Source organism: Haliaeetus leucocephalus, unplaced genomic scaffold (genome assembly GCF_000737465.1).
Source record: "Haliaeetus leucocephalus isolate CR32 unplaced genomic scaffold, Haliaeetus_leucocephalus-4.0 Scaffold848, whole genome shotgun sequence".
Taxonomy (NCBI): domain Eukaryota; kingdom Metazoa; phylum Chordata; class Aves; order Accipitriformes; family Accipitridae; genus Haliaeetus; species Haliaeetus leucocephalus.
Genome location: NW_010973284.1, coordinates 8,823,828 through 8,845,055, shown reverse-complemented (window position 1 = coordinate 8,845,055; position 21,228 = coordinate 8,823,828). Strand labels below are relative to the sequence as shown.

At 56.6% G+C, this 21,228-nt stretch overlaps 3 protein-coding genes across 4 annotated transcripts in view; 1 reads left to right on the top strand and 2 right to left on the bottom strand.

Moving 5' to 3' along the window:
* Window positions 1-150, bottom strand: part of HECTD3 (HECT domain containing E3 ubiquitin protein ligase 3) — a 10,323-nt gene extending 10,173 nt beyond the window's left edge. The window contains exon 1 of the mRNA XM_010582470.1: window positions 1-150. This exon is cut by the window's left edge and continues 180 nt beyond it. Within this exon, the coding sequence (XP_010580772.1) occupies window positions 1-150 (150 nt within the window).
* A 250-nt stretch (window positions 151-400) lies between these two features.
* On the top strand, window positions 401-3,940 carry UROD (uroporphyrinogen decarboxylase). 2 transcript variants are annotated; one of them, XM_010582468.1, is made up of 10 exons: window positions 401-480; window positions 1,381-1,493; window positions 1,577-1,656; window positions 1,857-1,919; window positions 2,017-2,214; window positions 2,469-2,630; window positions 2,762-2,899; window positions 3,043-3,143; window positions 3,416-3,482; window positions 3,667-3,940. In XM_010582468.1, exons 1-10 carry the CDS (start codon window positions 458-460, stop codon window positions 3,829-3,831), a joined length of 1,110 nt encoding a protein of 369 aa, XP_010580770.1. In that variant the 5' UTR covers window positions 401-457; the 3' UTR covers window positions 3,832-3,940. The 2 variants fall into 2 exon arrangements, with proteins under 2 accessions (XP_010580770.1, XP_010580771.1); XM_010582469.1 differs by lacking the exon at window positions 2,017-2,214.
* Window positions 3,941-5,768: 1,828 nt separating this feature from the next.
* The window catches only part of ZSWIM5 (zinc finger, SWIM-type containing 5), a 112,455-nt gene continuing 96,995 nt past the window's right edge, over window positions 5,769-21,228 (bottom strand). Inside the window, exons 6-14 of the mRNA XM_010582720.1 lie at window positions 17,507-17,683; window positions 15,027-15,173; window positions 13,927-14,064; window positions 13,147-13,407; window positions 12,594-12,729; window positions 10,722-10,879; window positions 8,310-8,473; window positions 7,922-8,003; window positions 5,769-7,502 (exon numbers count right to left, since the gene is read on the bottom strand). Of these exons, the coding sequence (XP_010581022.1) occupies window positions 6,640-7,502; window positions 7,922-8,003; window positions 8,310-8,473; window positions 10,722-10,879; window positions 12,594-12,729; window positions 13,147-13,407; window positions 13,927-14,064; window positions 15,027-15,173; window positions 17,507-17,683 (2,126 nt within the window). The 3' untranslated portion in view covers window positions 5,769-6,639. The remainder of the gene's footprint in view (window positions 7,503-7,921; window positions 8,004-8,309; window positions 8,474-10,721; window positions 10,880-12,593; window positions 12,730-13,146; window positions 13,408-13,926; window positions 14,065-15,026; window positions 15,174-17,506; window positions 17,684-21,228) is intronic.

Here is a 21,228-nt window from a genome sequence, read left to right as displayed (position 1 = left end):
GGGGTCCTTGCAGATCTTGTACTGCACCTCCCGCGGCACGTAGCAGAGCGCGGCGGGCAGCGCCCGGGCGCGGCGGAAGCACTCGCTGCACTGCAGCAGGAACCGCAGCCGGCCCAGCACCTGGTGCGGCGCCTCCCCGCCCGCACGCATCGCGCACCGGGTACCGTGCACGGCGGGCAGCGACCGAGCCCCGCACCGGCGGGGTCGCTACTCGCGGGTTTACGGCAACCCCCGCCCGCCGACAAGGCAAGATGGCGGCGCCCGATGGGGCGGACGTAGGGCAAGATGGCGGCGCCCGTACCGAGTACCGGGGAGCGAGGAGCGGGGCAAGATGGCGGCGTACGGAGAGGCGGGGCTACGGCAAGATGGCGGCGCCGGCGGGGCGGGCCGGGGGCGGGCCGGAGCGGAGCGGGCCGTGTCAGGAGGCAACGGAGGGGCTGGGGAGCGGCGCAGCAGGATGGAGGGCGGCGAGCGGCTCCTGTGAGTAACTGGGGCCTGCACGGGGGACAGTGGTGTGGCCCTGGGAACGGCGATCTGGCACTAGGGTCCCGTACTGGGGTCACTGGTGCGGCCCTGGAGACAGTACTCTGGCGCTGGGATCCTGTACTGGGGTCACTGCTGTGGCCCTGGGGACATCACTGGTGAGGCACTGGTGTGGCCCTGGGGATATGGTGCTGGTACCAGGGTCCTGCACTGGAGTCAGTGGTGAGGCGCTGGGGGGGGATGACCCTGCACTGGTGAGGCACTGGGAATACGGACCCTGCAATGGGATGGATCAGCAGGGCCACTGGTGTGGCAGTGAAGTCACTGGTCCCACACTGGAGTTTTTGGGGACTTTGTCCCCGTGACCCCCGCCCATCACAGCAGGACGGTGCTGGCCGTTCCCCATGGTTCCCCGGGGTCCCCGTCCCTGGGGCAGGCCAGGCTCCAGCAGCCCCTCGGCGGTGACGCTGCGGGGGGGACGTTGGGACTTGTGGTTGCCACCTTGGCGGGCGCCTGGGCCTCTGGGGGCTGCACGGCACAGATAGGGGCCGGGGACACCGGTGGCAGGACTGCCTGCCCCCACACCCCGCTGGCCCCAAGTCTCTCCAGGCGGGAGTAACTGCTGGCCCCGATAACTTAATCTCGCGGGGCCCTGGGCCGGGCATCGCCTCTCCCTGGGGAGGGCCCCACGATGCTGAGCAGGAAGAGGTCCTGGACCATGATGGGGAGCATTCGTCACGTTTGTCACTGCTGGGCGCAAGCCCCTTCCTGCGGTCACTGGCTGGGGAGTGGGGACAAGCCGCTGGCCCTGACACCCCCTGCCCCCAGCTGCGGGGATCCGGCGGGGCACCTGGAGCCCTCATGGGTGACAAACCGTATCTGCTCTTTCATCCGCAGCCCCAAGGGCTTCCCCAAGCTGAAGAATGACACGTTTCTGCGAGCGGCGCGTGGGGAGGAGACGGAGCACACCCCGGTGTGGTGCATGCGGCAGGCAGGGCGCTACCTGCCCGGTGAGCAGGCAGAGGTGTGCGGGGGGAACAGGGCAAGGGGGGCCCAGTGTGCACCCCGTAACGCGCATGCCGGTCCCTTGCAGAGTTCCGGGAGACCCGGGCGGCGCAGGATTTCTTTGCCACTTGCCGGAGCCCCAAACTCTGCTGTGAGCTGACACTGCAGGTGAGCATCCCTCAGCAGGTCTGTGTCCTGCTTCTCCCCACCCAGATGGGGACGGCGAGAAACCTTGGGTCTGGCCACTCGGGGTGGCCCCAGTAAATTGTGGAGCCCTTGGGGACCCCACTGCCCCATGTGCTTGTCCGGGTCCTGCATGGGGAGGGAGTCCCAAGCCCCTCACTGATGCTGCCTCTTCCCCTTCGCAGCCGCTCAGACGATTTCCCCTGGATGCTGCCATCATCTTCTCCGACATCTTGGTGGTGCCCCAGGTGAGATCTATGGCTGGTGGGAGGGAGCAGCAGCTGGGAACAGGGCTGGGTTCAGGGCCACCCCATTCCTGCTTCTCCCATTCTCCCCCATCCCCAGGCACTGGGCATGGAGGTTGTCATGGTCCCGGGTAAAGGACCCACTTTCACAGAGCCCCTGAAGGAGGTGGAGGATCTGCTGAAACTGCGACAGAAGGTGGATGTGACCGCAGAGCTGGGTTACGTCTTCCAGGCCATCACGCTGACACGACATAGCCTGGAGGGCAGGGTGCCCCTCATCGGCTTTTCCGGGGCACCTGTAAGTGATGTGGCTTCTCCATGTGGGCCTCCCAGCTGGGCTTCTCTGCTCTCTCTTCTGGGGTGACACTGGCCATGACACCCCCAGAGCTGTGGGTGCTATAGGGCTGCATAGGTGGGGGACATTAAATGCAGGAGCAGCTGTGCCCCACACTCTGGGGTGCTCACAGGTCCTACCTTCAGCACTGTGACCGGCCCCTAGCGTTGTCTTCTGTCTCCATCACCGTCCTCACTCCATTCCTCTCCTTCCCACAGTGGACACTCATGTCCTACATGATTGAAGGTGGCGGCTCCACTACAATGGCCAAGGCCAAGAGCTGGCTCTACCGTCACCCCGAGGCAAGCCACAGACTGTTGCGGCTGCTGGCCGATGTCGTCACTGACTACCTGGTGGGGCAAGTGGCTGCTGGCGCGCAGGTGTGTCCTGGGGCATGGGGACAGGGCCAGGCAGGAAGGCAGGGACTGGGGACAGGGAGCAGAGAGGGTCCAGCTTCTGGGAGGAGGAGGAGGGACTGAGGTATGGCTCTCCAGCCCTGTGTCCCTGGCAGGCGCTCCAGCTGTTTGAGTCCCATGCGGGGCACCTGGGCCCGGAGCAGTTTCAGGACTTCGCGCTGCCTTACATCCGAGACATCTCCCAGGCTGTCAAGAGCAAGCTGAAGGAGGAGGCGCTGCCCCTGGTGCCCATGGTGAGTCAAGGCTGCCTGGATTGGCCCTGGCATCTGGGGGCTGCTGGAGAGGGGTGCAACCCCTGGTACCTGCCTCCCCCACTCTAGCTGGTGGAGAGGGGCCTGACGATAGCAGAGTTACTGCCCATCTCCTCCCTCCCCAGATCATCTTTGCGAAGGACGCGCACTACGCGCTGCGCGACCTGGCCCGTGCCGGTTACGAGGTGGTTGGTCTTGACTGGACCATCCGGCCCCAGGAAGCTCGGTAAGAGTCTGGCAGAATGCTCAGGTGCCTGGGCAGTACCCTGGGCTGGGTACACTGACCTCTTCCTCTGCCCTGAGCCATCCTGAGATGGAGGCCTGGAGATTTCTGCTCCAGAGGTGGGGATAGTTGGGCCCCCAGGCTATGTGGAGCTCACAGCAACCAGGAGCTGCAGTGAGGGGTCTTGTGTACCCTGCAGCAGGGGCTGCAGCAACGTGGCTACCCCCAGCCTCTGCACCACATGCAACAACTCACCTGCTTCCTCACTGCTGCAGTGCACAGACAGGGAAAGATGTCACCCTGCAAGGGAACCTGGATCCCTGCGCTCTCTACGCACCCAAGGTGAGCCGTGGCCATTGTCAGCAATGGGGGCTAGTTCCAGTCTGTTAAAGGCCACCTGCCTCAGTTTCCCCACCTGCAGTGCTGGCTTATGTCCTAGCAGTCCCCCAGGCTGGCTGGGGACTGGTGGGGGTGGAGTACCCTGGGCTGGATAGGGCTGACACATGGTTTCCCACCATGCCTACAGGAGAAGATTGGCGAGCTGGTGAAGAAGATGCTGGAGGGTTTCGGGACCCAACGCTACATCGCCAACCTGGGCCACGGCCTCTACCCTGACATGAACCCCGAGCATGTGGGTGCCTTCGTGGAGGCTGTGCATGCTCATTCCCGCCACATTAACGAACACAGCTGAGCCTGGGGGCTTGGGGACAGGACTTTGGTTTGGGCACAGTCACCCCAAGTAGCATGTTGTCACAGGGCTTGCTCCAGGCTGGGCTGCAGCATTAAACCAGCACCTTCTCCACAGCAGCCGTGTGGCTCTAGCTGGGGGGGGACATGGGGAACTGCATGGCCCTGGAGGAGATGGGCACTGATGGCAGCCTGGCAGTGGGGCATGTGAGGTCACGGGGACCCCCTGAGTCCCATCCTGCAGGTCAGAATGATGGAGAAACGGGGGATGCCAGCAAAGTGTGTGGGGGTATGCTTCTCCCTGCCAGGCTGCACGGTGTTGTGCCAAGGGCTTGCAAGAGAGGATGTGAGCCTGGAGCACAGTAAGCATCTGCTGGCACTACAGATGTGCTCAGGCCTGCTAGGGGAGATGGGCTGCCTAAGGCTGGCAGGGTCACAGCCTGGGAGCTGGGGGCTCACAGCCCACTACTGCCACAGGCTCAGTGTGAACCATGCCACAGTCATGCTCATGTGGGAATAGGCATCACGACATCAACCCAGGGCATCCCTGAGTGGGTGGGAAACCTAGCAGGACTCACCTGGGAACAGCTGGCCATGTGGCAGGAGCCCTCCAGACACTAGCACCCTGCCACACTGGTTGGGTTGGTGACAGAGACACCAGGGCCCTAGCACCGCCATCACCGTCCACCAGCTCCCAGAGCCTCTTTGGGACCATCCCACTGGTCCTGGAGATCTTTTCCACACACACACTTCCCCACCTCCTCTGATCCTCCGGGCCAAGTCTGCCTGGGCTCAGCAAACCCCGCAGAAAGCAGCCCAGGATTCTGGCAGCACCTGGGGACCCTGGGTTATGAGTCTGTGCCATCCCACACTGCAGCACACTCACTGTGGTCCAGGCTGGCTGTAGGATGGATCAAGACATGGGTGCTAACACTGCTCTAGCCAGCACAGACAGGGCAGTGCCACCAACCTGCTGACACTGAGCGTGGCAGGGAATTGCACTCTGAAGCAGCCAGGGTGCCTTGCCACTGCTCCGTCCCCCTCGGGGCACAGGAGCTGGGACCATAGGGGGCTGCGATGCCACCTCCTCCCTGGGGCTCTGCTCTGCTTGCGTTGCCCGCCACACCAGGCTGCCCAGCAAGCGTGGTGACCCCTCCAACTTCAGAGAAAGGCAGTAGAGATACAGGTAGTAACGTTCATCCCTTTTATTATTAAACATCAGATGAAGAGGTCGCACACACACATACACACACGCAAAAAAAAAAAAAACAAAACAACCAAAAAAAAAGGGAAGGAAAAAAAAGAGAGAAACAGACTGGTTGAAGACCACTATTTCGGTGGCAACAGACCGAGTACAATTGGTTTCCTGGCCGGAGCGCGGACACAAGTCACTTGCCAAAAAATGAAAAGTCAAACCAGACAGCAGATAACTAGCCCACGTTCTCTAACTACAAGTCACCGTCCAGCCACCGGCCCTGGCCCCCCCCAGCCCTCCCGACCCGCTGGCAAAGAAATGAACCAAAAACCGAAGAGCTGCTGGCCCAGGGCTGGAGAGTCTGCCCCTACCGCGGGGCGAAGCCGGGAAGGGCTGAGCGTTGGCCACACCACAGAGCCGGGAAGCAGAACGGTGCAGGGAGGCGGCACGGCTGCACCTGCCCCCCCTCCCTCCCCAGAAGCCGGGCAGCCCTGGTGCCCGCACACCCGCCCAGGCGCCTCGCACCCCTGCGCCTGCTGGGAGACGGCTGCGTACGAGGCGATGGGCTCGTGTCCTCCATCACCAGCATCCACGTGTGTCCGAGCGAGCGTCGCCCCGAGTCCCTTCCTTTGCTGTCCTCAAGCGCTGAGCTGCCACTCCTCCTTCCATCCGTCTGTCCGTCCCAGGGCTGCGAGTCGAGCGGACGTTTGCCTCCCCCCACACCCTTCTCGCTGCCGACGATGCCGTGGGAACCTGAGAAATGTTCGCGTGCCTCCTCCTCTTTTTGTATGTGGTTTTGTTTTGTGTGTTTTTTTTAAATAATAGTTATAATAATAATAATAATAATAATAGCAATAATAAAAATAATCGCCCCAGCCCACAATTTCAAGTATCCCCCAAATAAAAGACAGAATTATAAATAATTATAACTTTACAATTTAATAATTGACACATATACTATAGTATTTACAGTATCATAAATGCTTTTTTTTTTTGTGTTACTTTTAGTAAGCAATCCCTGAGAACAGTTACTTTAACTTGTTTTTATTGAAGTATCTTCACAAATAGAGGAGTTTGCATGTCTCGGGCGGGCGGGAGAAGCTCTCTGCGAAGCCATTGCTTTTGGTGACGCATGAGGTTCTAGTGTCGCACGTTTCTTTGCTCGCTCTTTCTTCTTCTTTTTTTTTTTTTTTAAATTCCCCACGTAATTTTAAAGATTTTTGCACTTTGCAACCTTCAGATCCCTCCAGCGACCGCTTCCTTCAGGAAAGAGGTATTAGATTTCCAGGTTAGCTTTTGGTATTGGCAAGGGAGGGCAGGGGGCTGAGCGAACCATCCTTTTTCCCCATGGTTGCCTTTTGGTTTGTGCCCAAGGAATCTCTGGATCCTCTCAGCGTGTGAAATGGTTAAATCCAAGAAAGAAAAAAAAAATTAAAAAAAAAACAAACAAAAAAAAAAAAGAAAGAAAGAAAGAAAACAAAAAAAAAGAAACAGAAGACCAGAACAGAGCAGCCTCTGCCGATGGGGGGAAGGTGATCTCCACTTTCCTTCCTTCTTCTCTCCCGAGTCCCCGTGCTGCGGCCAGACCCTGCCAGTGAGCATGGCGGGGGCCAGGGCTCACCCAAACCGTTCCCGCACCAGCAGCATCAGTTTTTTCTTGCCTTTGTAGATTTGTTTGAGATTGTCAATGAACTGGGCGAACTGTATGTGCCCATCCTGGGCCAGGAGGAAGGTCTCCCTGGCCTTGCTGAGGAACTCGATGAACTCCCCGTAGTGCCGTGGGCTGATGTGGGTGAGCCGGGAGTGGGTGGTGTTGATGTAGGCGCTTATCGTCGCGTCCAGCAGCTGTCGCAGGGGGGCTTTGTCGGTGGACATCAGCTTCCCCGAGTTCCTGCGGCCGGGGATGCCGGCCAGCCCTGGGGCCGTCATGGTGCAGCGGCGAAGGATGTCCGAGAGCACCGTGGCACAGTGCACGCTCTTCACCACCAGTGGGATGATGGCCGCCAGCTCGTTTTTGCCCAGAGAGTGGCTCAAGGCGCAGGCCCAGAGCACGTCGTTGATGGCCGGGTGCGTGTCCTGGTTGTAGGCCAGGTTGAGATGCGTCATGGCCAACGAGGCCAGTTTGAAGGCCCGGAGCGGGTAGCCCCGGTGCTCCATGTAGCGGGCAATGGTGAAGAGCTGGGTGTAGGTCATGCCGGTGGAAGCAGCGTCGATGACGATCTGGTAGGCGGTCTCGAAGGCAATGTGGTCCTTCTCGCAGAGGGTCAGGGCGGACAGGGCGCAGTTCTGTGGGTCCTTCATGGCGCACTGCAGGGCCAGGGTGCGGGCGCAGCTGGCCAGCTCCTCCCGCTGCGGGTAGTCCAGGCTCAGGCGCAGGATGGTGTTGTGGGACATCACCGTGGCCGCCACAATGCTGGTGGCTTCCGTGGGAGTGAACAGTGAGTACCAGCTCTGCAGGATGCTCACCAGGGCCCTCACCCCTGCAAGAAAACACCAGGGTCATGGCACAGCCCTGGAGCCTGGCTCGGATCACGGGGCTGCTCCGAATCCCCAGGTGCCTGGAGCCAGTGCAAAGCCAGCCCACAGCAGTGCTGAGCTGCTGCCTCTGCCCCACTAGGGACAGGGCAGAGGGGGACAGGCACGCTGCCATGCTGCAGGGCACAGCAAACACTGCTGGCCTGGCCCAGGTACAGGGGACATGTCCCAGTCCCAAACCCAACCACCGCTGTGACCCCAGCCTTGCCAGCCAGTGCTCTGAGGTGCATCCAGTTACCCAGATAGAAGTGGGAGACCCAGGAGAGCTCAATTGCCCAGGGCTATGAATGACCCTAAGATTTCCGTGCCCACCCCACTCCTACCGCATGCGGGCCAGACCCCCCCGGTGTGGCGAGCCACTCACCCACTTCGGTAGCACACGTCACCAGCCACCTCACCATCTCCCGCCGCCGCCAGTTGAGGGTGGACAGGGTCATGCGCATCACCTGTGAGGCAAACTCAGGGTGACCGGCTGCCCCACAGGGCTCCAACGAGACCACCCAACACAGTGGTGCTTCCTAAAAATCCCTCTGGCCCAGCTGGCTACCGGCTCCCCAGCGCTGCCTCACCTCCACCCAAACCACAGCGGGCACAGAGACCTCCCAGGGCTGAGCTCCCCTGCTCAGGGCCACGCAGGGATGAGTTTACTCCTTCCCCAGGAGACCACCTGCTTGGTGGAAGACCATCACCAGTGCTGCTGCTGCAGCACATGGGGCAGAAGGGCCACTGGCACCCCCAGTGCCATCCCATACCTGGAGCCCCAGCTCCAGCGCCACATTGAGCAGTGTCGTGTCCGAGTTGCTGTCAGCTGGCGTGGCGATCTTGAACGCATCCTGGGCCAGCTTGAAAATCAAGGAGGAGGAGTGGATGTTCTTCTGGATGGCCTCCAGCACCGTGCGTAGGCGCAGCATGTCCCCTGGGTGCAGGCAAGAATGGTCAGATGGCTCAGCTTCCCCCCACCTTGCCCTCAAGCCCCATCTCCTGCCTGCACCGGGTGGTGAACAGCCACTTCAACATGGTCAGCCCCTCTAGACATGCACATGGAGGGATGCACAGGGAGGCTGGATCAGGCCCTGCAGTCCAACAGCAAAATGGGGTGTCCTCCCCAGGGGTTGACACATCCTACAGCACCCATCTTCACTCAATATCATCCTCTCATGGAGAGGACAAACAACCCTGAGCAATCCCAGACACGTCCTGGAACATTAGCAGACATCTCCAGGCACCTGGATGTTCTATCCTGGGCTCAAGTTTGGCAGCTGTAAAGCAGACTCTTCCCAACAAAGGAGGGGTTTGGGGAGATGCCCAGTGCTGAGTGGCTGCAGAAAGGTCAGTCTTCATTTAGGAACATTAAAAAGAAGAAGAAAAGCTGTTTGCTGCACACATACTGTCTTGCCCAGCAAGTCCCATCCCTCTGCAAGGCTAGCAAAGGCTGGGCCAGGGTCACCCAGACTCACTGCAGCTTGGTCCCCGATGTCCCAGATCAGGCACACAGCTCTCACGGCCGAGACACCCCTAAGGAAGGGGGTTCCTGGCACAAAACCCAGTGATGCTGTGGGTCTCCTGCCACAGGAGGCCAAGGATGCTAGAAGGATACGTGATGGCATTAGGAGATGGGGCAGGATATTGGAAGAGAGACCCACCAAGGCATATTAGTATCATGATCCTACATCTGATCTGGCTTGGGAAATGCCTCTGTCAGCCCCTGTGGGACACAGGGTGAGGAGAGGGACCTTTGGCGTGAGTGTAGGCCAGAGATGCCAACGTGCCACATCAGGTCCCTCTGCTTTGTTCCAGGTTCCCATTTCTACTCCCATAGTCATAAACTGAGCAGATGAACCTCATGCAAAGAAAACCAAGTAACGCACAGCAGTATGAAAAACCTAGCACTGCACCTGGGCCCAGAGAGACATCTCGGATGACTAATAGCTAAAGATATCGCCTGCCACCCACAGCAGCCGCTTGCACCGCCACCAAAATCCAAGCCTCCCTAAAATGGCTCACAGGGGCGTGGGCGAGAGAGGCTGCGAGGACGCAGGATCGCATCAGGACATGCTGCGGCAGGGAACACCCAGGGAAAGGGACAGTGGGAAAAACATATGTAATCCAACAGCCCTAAACCCCTGGCATAAAAACCTCATTCCTGTTAAGGGCTGGAAGGGAGAAGAAACTGATAAGCTACCTAACAAGAAGAAACTAAGGTACCAGCTCTCCATCAGGGCACTGCTAGGCAGGGGCAGGACACCATTAGCCCCGGAAAAGTAGCCAAGAGGAGGGCTGGAAGGAGAGCAGAGGCTGCCGAGGCAGCAAGGCTAGAGCTTTCTGATGGCTCCTTTACGTTGCACCTCACCAGGGAAGTGGCGCCTTCCCCATCAGGCTGGCAGCACTGGGGACTGGAGGCTGTTGCAGACCATGCGGGACAGCAGCGGGCAGCACTAACGGCTCAGCTCACCAGCCATCACAGGGCACAAGGCACTCACTGTCCCAGTGGGGTTGGTTTCTGGACAGAGTGATGTTTAATGAAAGGGCCGTGCTTGCCTTCATCATTGTGCCTCGGTAGGAACTGAGGAGGCCTGAGAGACCAGCAAGGAGGTGTTTTATGAGCCCCCCATGGCTGGGACCCTGTCCCAGCCATCCCCGTCTCCAGCCCTGCTGAAAGCCACATGTGGTTTGGTGCACAGGGAGGTCTTCTCCTCTACAGCCTGTGCAAGATCATTACCACAGGGCAGGCAGAGACAAAGCAGAGGTAAAAGGATAAGCAGCTTCAAACTAAACCATGGCATGAACCCATGACACGTCTGGCAGGGCTAGCTGTCCTGGCGGCTGATCATGCTGCAGGGCAGGTATGGTCCAGCATCACCCAGGGGCCCTAGCCAGGATCCGCAGGACTGTGGTTGGCATCCCTGCAGGGTTGCCTGCACCTCCTGCTGGACCACGAGCCTTGAGGCGCTTTGGGACAAGAGCCCCGAAGATCCCGGACTCTGGTGGGCTGCTCCGAGGCCAGCTCACCGTGCCCTGTCCATGGCAGGCTGCCAGTAGGGCACCTAGCTGGTCTCTGCTAGTGCTCGAGGGAGCAGAAGCAGGAGCCCCCTCTTTTCTCCAGGACAATCCCTTCAATGGTCTTGTGCAGCATTGTCCCATCACCCTTGGTCCCCCCCACCAACCTTTGGCTGCCGTGAGCATGGTGGAGGCCAGCTCGCACTGCTGCGACTCCAGGTGCCCCAGGGTGAACCAGCGTGGGTATCTGCTGGGGACCACCGAGACGAGGTGGTGGGGGTGAGTCACATCACCGGACGGTGCTGTGGTCTCCAGGACGGGCAACCTGAAGGGCAAATGGGAGGAGGAAACATCAGACCCCAGCCCAGCCCCGGCTTCACCCCCTCTCCCCGAGACACTGGCGAAGCGAGGCAGGGGCTGCCTGCAGGCAGCTGCCCACAGCACCACCTTTGAAAGCCTCCTGCTGCCATGCACGTGTGGGGGCTCCCGAGGCTGCGTGCTCAACACATGGGCACGGGGATCAATCTCAGACCTACTTGAAAGGAGGAGAATGATCCGTGAAGTGATTTATAAACTTGTAAGGAAAAGCACAAGCCTCAGAAAAAAAAAAAAAAAAAAAAAGAGACAAAATTCCCCCTCCCTCCCTGCTCCTTTCATGTCAGAGCACCCAGCAGAACTCCTGGTTTTATCATCTGGTTCTTCTTAAAATGCCTGGTTATGATCAGAAGCAGCACCGTATTTCCCCAGGGCCCCCCGCAGCCAATTTGGGGTACCTGCTTTTGTGGGGATACCTAAAAGCCTGGAAAACTTGGCGGAGAAGGAAGCCTAAGGAAGGGGAGCAGGAGCCTCACGTTGCCAGTCATGCTGACAAAACCATGTTGGCTCTTAAACCCCTGAGTCAGTGATACCAGCACCAACTTGACAGCCAGCTGAGGTGTGCAGGCGGGAAATTGTGCCCCTGGAGATGGAGACCATCCAACTGTCTCTGCTTTCCTCACTTGCAGGCTTGGGGTACCCACAGGGAAGCAGAAGCCCAACCTTCCCAGCCTAGGTCAGAGACACCCCGACACAGGGGCTCCCACCTGGGAGCAGGGGATGGGCAGTAACAGATGGTGAGGGAGCAACATGCACCCCCAGGGCACTCAGTCCCATTCCTGCTCGGAATGCACTGCAGAGGCCCTTGGCTGCTCTTTTAGGTCTGGCTGTCCTTCTGAGCAGCTCTTCACAGGACAGGGCGATTTCAAAATTTCCCTCGGCACTGGAGAAAGATGGCCCATTTCATCAAGGGAATGCTGCAAGGAAGATGGTGTCAGACGGAGAGGGCAATGGGATGCTCTGGGGTTGACAGCTCTTCAAGCATTGACTCAGTTGGGAAATTCCAGCCTTTTCAAGACCCATCCAGCCCCTGCCAAAAAAACTGCAGTATATGGGCTGATGTCTGAGGTGTGTTACGCACCAAGGAGGGAGATGGGTCAGCTCTTGGCATCAGCCCTGCCCCCAGTCCAGAGCTGGGCTTTAATGGAGAACAGAGTGTGACTGTGCTCTGCACCCAACTCTGCGACATCCTGGAGCCTGTGGCAAATCATCTGCCCATCTGTGCCAGGATAACAGCCCTTCCTGCAGGCAGAGAGGGCTGCAGGGTGCCCAAGGCCTGGCAGACAGAAGGCAGATGACAGCACCATGCCTGCCTGGGACCTGCTCCGGCAGAGAACGCCTGTCACCAGGACAGGCAGGTGGCGGTCCAGCCTGGGGCGAGGGGCTGGGCGGAGCGCTAGACCAGCAGACATTGTCAAACCCATGCAAATCCCTACAGATGGGGCCTGTAAACCAGGAATCACCCAAAAGGAGTGCAAGAGTCTCTTTGCACTGCTGCTGTGCCTGGGTGGCCCTACACGCTGCACAAGATCCCAGGGATGGCAAGCTCCAAGCCTGCCTCCGCTCTCACCCCTGCTCTAGGGTTGCAAAGCGTCCTGGCTTCCTGGTGGAGCACAGGGGAGAGGCAAAACAGGGGGAAGAGACAGAATAAAACATGCACCAACCTCATGGCCCGCAAAGCCAGCTTGTATGCCAGGTCTGCATCGTGGGGCAGCAGGGCAGAGAACAGGTATTTGGCAAAGGTGTGCATGGGGACGCTCTCACGGTGGATGACTTCTCCCAAGCCGCTGAAGGGACCACCTAGGCAGAAGCAGAGCCTGTCAGCCATAATTACTACAGCAGGATCTGTGGCCGGGGTTTGCACCACCCCAAAGCTTTGAGGATCTGCTCAGCAGCTCCCTGGTGCGTTACTCAAGTTGGATGTAGGGCAAAGGGCTGCTCTTTCCTTTTCTAAAAACCCGTTCAGGTCAAAAACTCTCAGAAACTGAGCACCCTTCTCCATAATGCCTCTGAGGCAGTCTCACTCCAAGGATGTCAACAAACCCTTGCTTTGGCAGATGATGGGACAGAGCAGTCATCCTACAGACTCAGCACAACACCCACAGAGGAAGAAGCAAGGATGGGGTCAGCCAGGCGTATACTTGGAAAGGGCACCCCAGAGACATTACCAACACTCAGCAAAGACACAGAAGCCAGCTAGATGGACCAAGCCCCCACCTTCCAGCAGCAAGATGCACTGCTTTCGCAGGGTCTGCACCAGCACCGGGTCCAGCTCCAGGTCCTGCAGCCGGGCGATGATCTGCTCCTCATTGCGGCACACCTTGTCCTGGGCATAGAGACCTTCAGGCATCACTCTCTGCTGACCCATCCCCATCAGGGCCACCTCTAAGGCTAGGGACAGGTAGGACTCGCCGCTGTCTTGGCTGCCGGTCGCGATGGGCACATGTTGATACACTGGGGGTTTGGAGTCCCCAGCATCTGGAAGGAGGGAGAGAGATGCAGTGAGGTTAAAAGAGCCTTTCAAGGTGGCAGAACCACAGCAGAAAGAAAAAACTCTCAACTTCAGAAGCAAGACCCACACTTCCCTTGCTGTCTGCCTCCAGTCACCCAGAGATGATAGATAAAAGCTTCCTATGGGAGATGTGGGCTTCACCCTCCTTTCCTGCTCTCACTAGGAGAAGCAGGAGACCTGAGACCTGTGCAAGAGTGTGCACAGCTGACACCAGAGCCTTCCCGTGGAACAGCATGCCTTGGCCCAGCTCTGCTAAGCCGCTCTCCTGCTCTGCTCTGGCTGCAAACCCTGAAGGCTGGGAAAACTCAGGGCACTAACTCTCCCTCTCTGCACTGCAGCTCTGCCCTGGCTGCTCCTGCAAAGGCAGAGAGGAGGGAGATTTGGAGCCCAGGAGTCCCCAGTCCCAGACCTGCACCCAGGGTCTGCCTGCCGGGCTTGGTTCAGCCGCAGCCCCTGGGAAGGGAGCCAGGAGGAGCGCTCGATACCTGAAATTTCAAGGCAATTTTCCTCTTCTAATCTACAAGCTTCAGTCAGGGTGAGAAAGAGGCAGCCGATGGGGTTCAGAGGGTGGCCTACCCAGCCCTCCAAGTTGGTGATGGTTGTTGCTCCTCGCTGCAGCAGCTCTGCAAAAAAGGGAACAGAAAGACATTACAAATGAGGAATTCAAAGACACATTCTGCATCCAGAGAGGTCTCAGAGACCAAAGGCCTTTTCTTATCCCACAGGGCTGGGACATGGGGACCTCCAGGGCCAGCTTGGGCATGGTAGCTCGCGAGGGCAAGGAACAGCTCAGAGCAGCCACCCTGCAGGCTGCCACAGACATCAGAGGGAGCAGGCACCCAACAAAAAAAGGTGTCCCCAAGGCCACATAAGATGCAGTGGTTTGTTCTCTGTTGCAGGAGGACACAAGAGGCTGCAGAGTCCCAAGATGGAGTCTATAAAGAAGACCTGCAGCTTATGGACTCATTTGCAATGGTAGCCTGAATGTTTTGAAAACACAAGCAGAAATCTCTCTGGAGATGACAAAGACTCCCAGTGAGTCTTAAAAGCTCCATCTTTTGACAATCTCAAGCTGGCTGAGCTAGCAAGGCCCAGGAGGCAGCAACCACCAGCAGCACTGCAGCAACTGACCCCAGCTTTCTGCCAACTGCAATTGCAAAAGGAGAAACACTGGTTTTGTGTCCTAGTACAATTTACTCAGTGAATGCAATGTGGAGGTAGCACGGACAGCCAGTTACTGCAGCTCTGCAGACAAGCAGCTCCTCTTTAATGCAGGCATCACCCACCATCGCCTGTGCAATCGTTGCAGGCAACCAGACACGGCAACAGTGGGAACAAGAACACCCCTACTCCAGTAGTCCCAAGACAGCATGTGGGCACCTCTCTGTCCTTAGCAGGTGGGTACCAACGCAGTTTGGCTCAAGCAATCAGATGCATCAGTTTCTCTGATACAGCGCTGCCCACTGTCAACCTCTGCTGCTCTGGATGGGGCAGCACTACTCTCTGAGATGGAGAAGACTTTCTCAACCAGCTGGGACACCCCAGCTAGACCTCACAGACGCTTCTCCCATAGCTTTACTCATACCTTTCTTCTGATGCTTATATATTTCCAGCTGCCTTTGCTGCTGCAATCGCAGGGTGTTGATTATGGCAACAGTTAGTCGGAGAGCTTCTCTGGGATAGCCGTGGGAGCGCAGGGCATCCACTCGAGCGCAGGCTGTCGGGACATGTTCTGCAAGGCAAGGAGAAGCACGGGGGCATGGCTGAGCCAGAGGAGCACAGAAATTCACGGGATGGTACTGATGGGGGTAGAGAACCTGACAGCTTCAGGGCATTTTCCCTTCCCCACACCCCAGCTAAACTCCTGCTTGCTCGGTCTTGAATTCATCCCTTTCTCCCTGCTCCTAGCAATACTAATGGGATTCCTACCATGTTCAACCCACAGCAGCCACATCAATATCCAAATCCCCACCTCCACAAACCTTATCTAATGGAAGCATTTCCAACACGCCATTGCTGCAATACGATGGCTCCAAACACAGGCTGTTACAACCCTGCCGCTCGTTTCTCTAAAATCTGCATGGCTTATGGTGATTTCTCTCATTGCTGTGCATCCAAACAGTTCTTGGCGTCTCATCCAACACCTCTCCCTGCTCTCATGGCACAGGTGATGATACATGGGGTGAGGCTGTGCATCCAGCACTGCGCTGGGGCCCTGGCAGATTTGGGGTGATGTTCTGAACCACTGCCTTAATACCTCCGTGGAGTGAGCTCTGCAGACAGCCTATCTCTTCTGCAGCTCTCCTACCTTGTGTTTTATTATTAGGAACAGTTGCATGAAACTCCCCCCCAAGACTTGCAGTTGCTTAGGAATTCATCTGCTCCTGCTGCTCATTGCTCACCTGAAATCACAAGCAACTGTGGAGAGGATTATGACTGAGCGAGAAATTAGCAGGAGCAGATGACATGACATGCTGCATAACAAGCAGCGAAAATCCCATTTTCTTGCAAAATGTCCCACCAACGTGGGGGGGGGGTGTGTGTGGAAAGGCAAACACAGAAGATCTAAAATTATGGTAAAGGGATAATATCTATTCTTGGAAGAGCTCAGAAAGCTTTGGAAATGCAGACAACCGCCTCCACAAATGGGGTTTCTACGTCCCAAAGGTCACCCTGCAAGGAATATACGAGGAAGTTCAGAACAAACACATCTGTAAAAAAGCTTCTTGTTGCTCCCTCTATTCGTTTGCTAAATGGATGAAGTATTCCGCTTCTCCCTGAATTCATCACTGGAAGTTGCTGATAAATTGCACTCCTCTCCCAGCAATGAGTCCCTAAAGGGGTGCCAAGAAAGTGAAAGCGCAAAATCCAAAAATCACAACAAATACATCAGAAAAATAACATGCACCAACCAGCTGGGCCAAAGGGCTCCAGAACCCAGATTATGCTAGGGACAGGGGAGCTGTGGCCACCATGTCCCTGCCAGATGGAGTCCATGGAAGCATTAACCCAGCACCGCTGCCTATGGCTGTACAGGTAGGAAATCTGCTGCCTGCAGCTTCCCAGAGCAGAAATGTCCTCTCCTGCTCCAGCTAAGCTAGCAGAGGTGTACCAGCAGCCTTCACATGGACCCTTTTTAACTTATCCCCTAGCCTTAATAGCAACTTGTGCCTGCTGCTCCAGAAACCACATCTCTGGGTGATTTTAAATATTCTCTTCCCATTTGGCTGGGTGATGGCAGACCCTGGCTCCTGGAACGGATAACAGTGCAGTAGTGGGTTTTGACCTGTTCCATGTCCATACATTCACCTCTTGGGCTGGAGGGATGAGGCATCCACCCACCTGGAGATGTGGGAGGCTTGCGTCTCCCATTTTGGGGTCAGTCTGAGGGCTGACAGCCACACCAGGTACCCCCCAAGCCCTTCATCTCACTCTTTCTCATCCCAGATACATAGTTGTCAAGGGTCTGCAGATCTGCCCAGGGTCATGATTTTGCAGCAGAGAAGTTGTATGGGTTGAGGTACGTGGACTAAAGGTCTACAACACCGGAGGGTACTGGGCTTGACTGGTCCAGTATGCCTTAAGCTCATACAAGGCTTAATTGTACTGTCTGCTAATTGCCTTTCAGGGAAGCCTAAAGAGAGGGTAAGAGCAGGAAAGAAAAAATCCAGAGGATACAGCTGTGCTTCCCAGACAACTTTCAAGGGACTTTTAAGTGTCCAGTCCCGCTGTACTGGGAACAGTGAGAGCCTGCACTGGGGACAGCCAAACACTGGCAGGACGAAAGAGGACACAAAAAGCCTGATTCAAGCCGTCCAAGGGGAACCCAGACTGTAAGGTTGGGAGCCTTGCTATAAGAACTGTGGCTAGGGTGTGGGAGGGCATTAAGTTCTTCTGCTTGCCCTAATCCTCAGGCTAAGGGCCAGGGAGGCACTTTCAGTCTAGGATGCAGAAGTTTGCAGGGACCCAGGGCAGCAAAGCTTCTTTGATGCTTTGGGTGGCTCTTCTCCACTAGCAACCCTACTCACCCAGGCCATGCAAGGGGCTGCTGGTTTGGATGCTCACCTAGCCACAGTGGCTGCCCCTGGGAGTTGAAGAGGAGGCTCTCGCCCTCCCGCTGGTAGGAGTGAGACACGTAGAAGTCACTGCTAATGATACGCTGCAGGTGGCTGTCCTGCCAGTGGAGATCACAGCCCTCGATCGCCCGGGTGAACACAGTTCGTCTGGGCCTGGCCAGTGAGTCTGCAAAGAGAAAAATCGTCAGTGCCTTGGTGGGGCAGGGGCAGCCCATTCCTGCCCCCAGACATGACCTCCCCAGGCAGAGCAATGTCTTTACAATGACAGCAAAGCCCCACCTGGTCCCACCCCAGTCATTTCCGAGCTGAGCACAGGGGCTCTGGCTCCTGTGCTGCAGCAGATTGCTTTTAGATACCTTTGCTGCCCATCCCATCTCCGATGGAGACTGCTGTCTCCTTAGACAGCATTGCTAAGTAACTAGCTAGAACAGCTGCCCTGACCAGAGAGATGAGAAAAGAGGCAGCCCTACTATTAGCTTTCTGATGATAATCCACCGTCACATACAAGGCTGATGCCTTGAAATGTGGCAGTGCATTCCCACCTCTGTGTTGCCCAGCGTGCAGGCAGCTGCCAGGGGTCAGGGCTGGGCTTCCTCAGCATTAGTACTGCAAGCACTACGAGCTCTCCTCTTCCGCTCCAACGCAAAGCCCCAGCTTCACTGAGCCACAGCTGCTTAGATCAGCAGCACCTGAAGCTGCAAAGGGAACCGCATGAGCATGTCTCATCCACCTCTGGGCGATGGCGGGAACCATCGCCTTCCAGCAACCTCTGCGGGCTGTGGGAGAGGGCTGGAAGGGAGGAGATGGCATCATCTGCAACCCCACTGCTGCTCTGCAGCAGCTGTTTGTGCTCCTCTTCAGACCTACTCTGTAACTTCACTGACATTTCTGAAGCTATAGAATGCTGGACAAGCATTTCACTCCATCCAGACAGATCAGACAAGTGGTTTTTCGGGAGGAAAAAGCTTGTCTGGAGCAATTCTGCTATCACACCAGATCATGAGGGCCAAACGCAGCTGGCAGGCTGCAAAACGGGAAGCCCCAAAGGGGATGCAACACTGAATGTTAGGTCCTGCAACCCGCAAGACTGGCCAAGTTAAATGCATTCAAGGGGGGAAAACAAAAGGCACTGCTCAAAGCTGATCCAGGGAGGCTAGATAAACATGCTCCGGAAACGATGGCAACAAGCAATTAGCCTGAATGCTGTAGGCACCCTGAGGTGGAGAGAAATTAAACAGGTGTTCATACGTACAGAACCCAGCCTGCTCACTTTACTAGGAAGGATTTCAGGAATCAGCTGTTCTCCCTTCAGTAATAAAAGAGGCTGGCAACAATCTGCAGCAGTATTTGCACATGCACAAACATTAACCCCAGGACATGTCCAAGATCCGTGCTGCTTTCAGTCCCCTGCTTACAGAGGCAGGAGCGCGGGGACAAGGGGACATCCCCGGCATGCACTTCGGAAACTCCCTGCATGTCTAAAAAAAGTGACCTGCTCAGCCCCGGCAACCTGCCCTGAATGCCAGAGCGAATCCTCAGTGGAGCTGGGAACACCAGAGCGGACTGCCGGGGCTGGTGCAGGACATGGAGCAAGGCCAGGTTTAAATTCAGCTGCTCCCCGAGGATGCGCCCGGGGAGGTGCGGCGAGTGGCCGAGGCCTGCAGTCCTGCCATGGCTGGGGTGGGTTGGCAGGACAGCCACGCTCCTGAACCGCTGCTGAGGGACTAATCCCACCCAGAGGAGTGAAGTTTCCTTCATGGCATGGCTGCCGTCCCCCTCTCCTCTTCCCACTTCGGCCACATGTAATACACCAAAGAGCAATTCCAGCATAGCAGATGGAGGCATGGTAAGAGCAGGAACTTTCAACTACCATCTACTTGAATGAATCGTTCTACAAGCGGCTGGCAGTAGTCTCAGAATCGTGTGCCCTTGTCCTTGTGGGGGACTTTAACTTTCCAGACATCTGCTAGAAATACAACACAGCAGTGTGTAAACAATCGAGGAGGTTCCTGGAGTGTGTGGAAGATCATTTCCTGACACAGCTGGTGGGTGAGCCAACCAGGGGAGGAGCCTTGCTAGATCTGTTGTTTACGAACAGGGAAGGACTGGTGGGAGGTGTGATGGTCGGAGGCCGTCTTGGGCTTAGCGACCATGAAATGATAGAATTTTAAATTCTTGGTGATTCAAGGAAGGTGGTCAGCAAAACCACCACTATGGACTTCCAGAGAGCAAACTTTGGCCTCTTCAAGGCACTGGTTGAGAGAGTCCCTTGGTAGACGGTCCTGAAGGGCAAAGGGGTGCAGGAGGGATGGACATTCTTTAAGAAGGACATCTTAATGGCTCAGGACCAGGCTATTCCCATGTGCTGCAAGTCAAACCACTGAGGAAAACGACCGGCCTGGCTGAACAGGGAGCTTTTGCTAGGAGTCAAGAAAAAAAGGAGAGTTTATCATCTCTGGAGGAAAGGGCGGGCAACTTGGGAGAAGTACAGGGATCTTGTTAGATCATACAGAGAGAAAATTAGAAAGGCAAAAGCTCAGCTAGAACTAAATCTGGCCACTATTGTAAGGGACAACAAAAAAATGTTTTTACAAATATGTTAACAGTAAAAAGAATCCCAAGGAGAATATCTATCCTTTAATGGATACGGAAAGGAACGTAGCAACCAGAGATGAGGAAAAGGCCGAGGTACTTAATGCCTTCTTTGCCTCAGTCTTTAATAGGGAGACCAGTTATCCTCAGGGTACTCTGCCTCCTGAGCGGGAAGGTGAGGATGAACAGCAGAATATACTCCCCCCCCCCTTAATGCAGGAGGAAATAGTTAGTGACCTACTATGCCATCTGGATGCTTACAAATCTATGGGACCAGATGGAATCCATCCCAGAGTACTGAGGGAACTGGCAGAGGTGCTTCCCAAGCTGCTCTCCCTCATCTATCGGCGATCCTGGTCAACGGGGGAGGTCCCAGAGGACTGGAGGCTTGCCAACGTGACGCCCATTTACGAGAAGGGTCGGAGGGAGGATCCGGGGAACTACGGGCCTGTCAGCCTGACCTCGGTACCGGGGAAGATTATGGAAGGGTTTGTCCTGAGAGCGCTCACATGGCAAGTCCGGGACAAGCAGGGGATCAGGCCCAGTCAGCATGGGTTTACGAAAGGCAGGTCCTGCTTGACCAACCTGATCTCCTTCTATGACCAGGTGACCCGCCTAGTGGATGAGGGAAAGTCTGTGGATATTGTCTACCTGGACTTCAGCAAGGCCTTTGACACTGTCTCTCATGGCATACGCCTTGAGAAGCTGGCATCTCATGGCTTAGACAAGTGTATTCTTCACTGGGTAAAAAACTGGCTGGCTGGATGAGCCCAGAGGGTTGTGGTGAATGGGGTGAAATCCAGTTGGTGGTGGGTCACAAGTGGTGTTCCCCAGGGCTCGGTGTTGGGCCCTGTTCTGTTTAATGTCTTTATCAATGATTTGGATGAGGCGATTGAGTGCACCCTCAGCAATTTGCAGATGACACCAAGTTGGGAGGCAGGGTCGATCTGCTCGAGGGCAAGAAGGCTCTACAGAGGGATCTGGACAGGCTGGATCGATGGGCTGAGACCAATTGTATGAGGTTCAACAAGGCCAAGTGCCGGGTCCTGCACTTGGGTCACAGCAACCCCATGCAGTGCTACAGGCTTGGGGGAGGGGGGCTGGGGGGGGGGGGGGGGG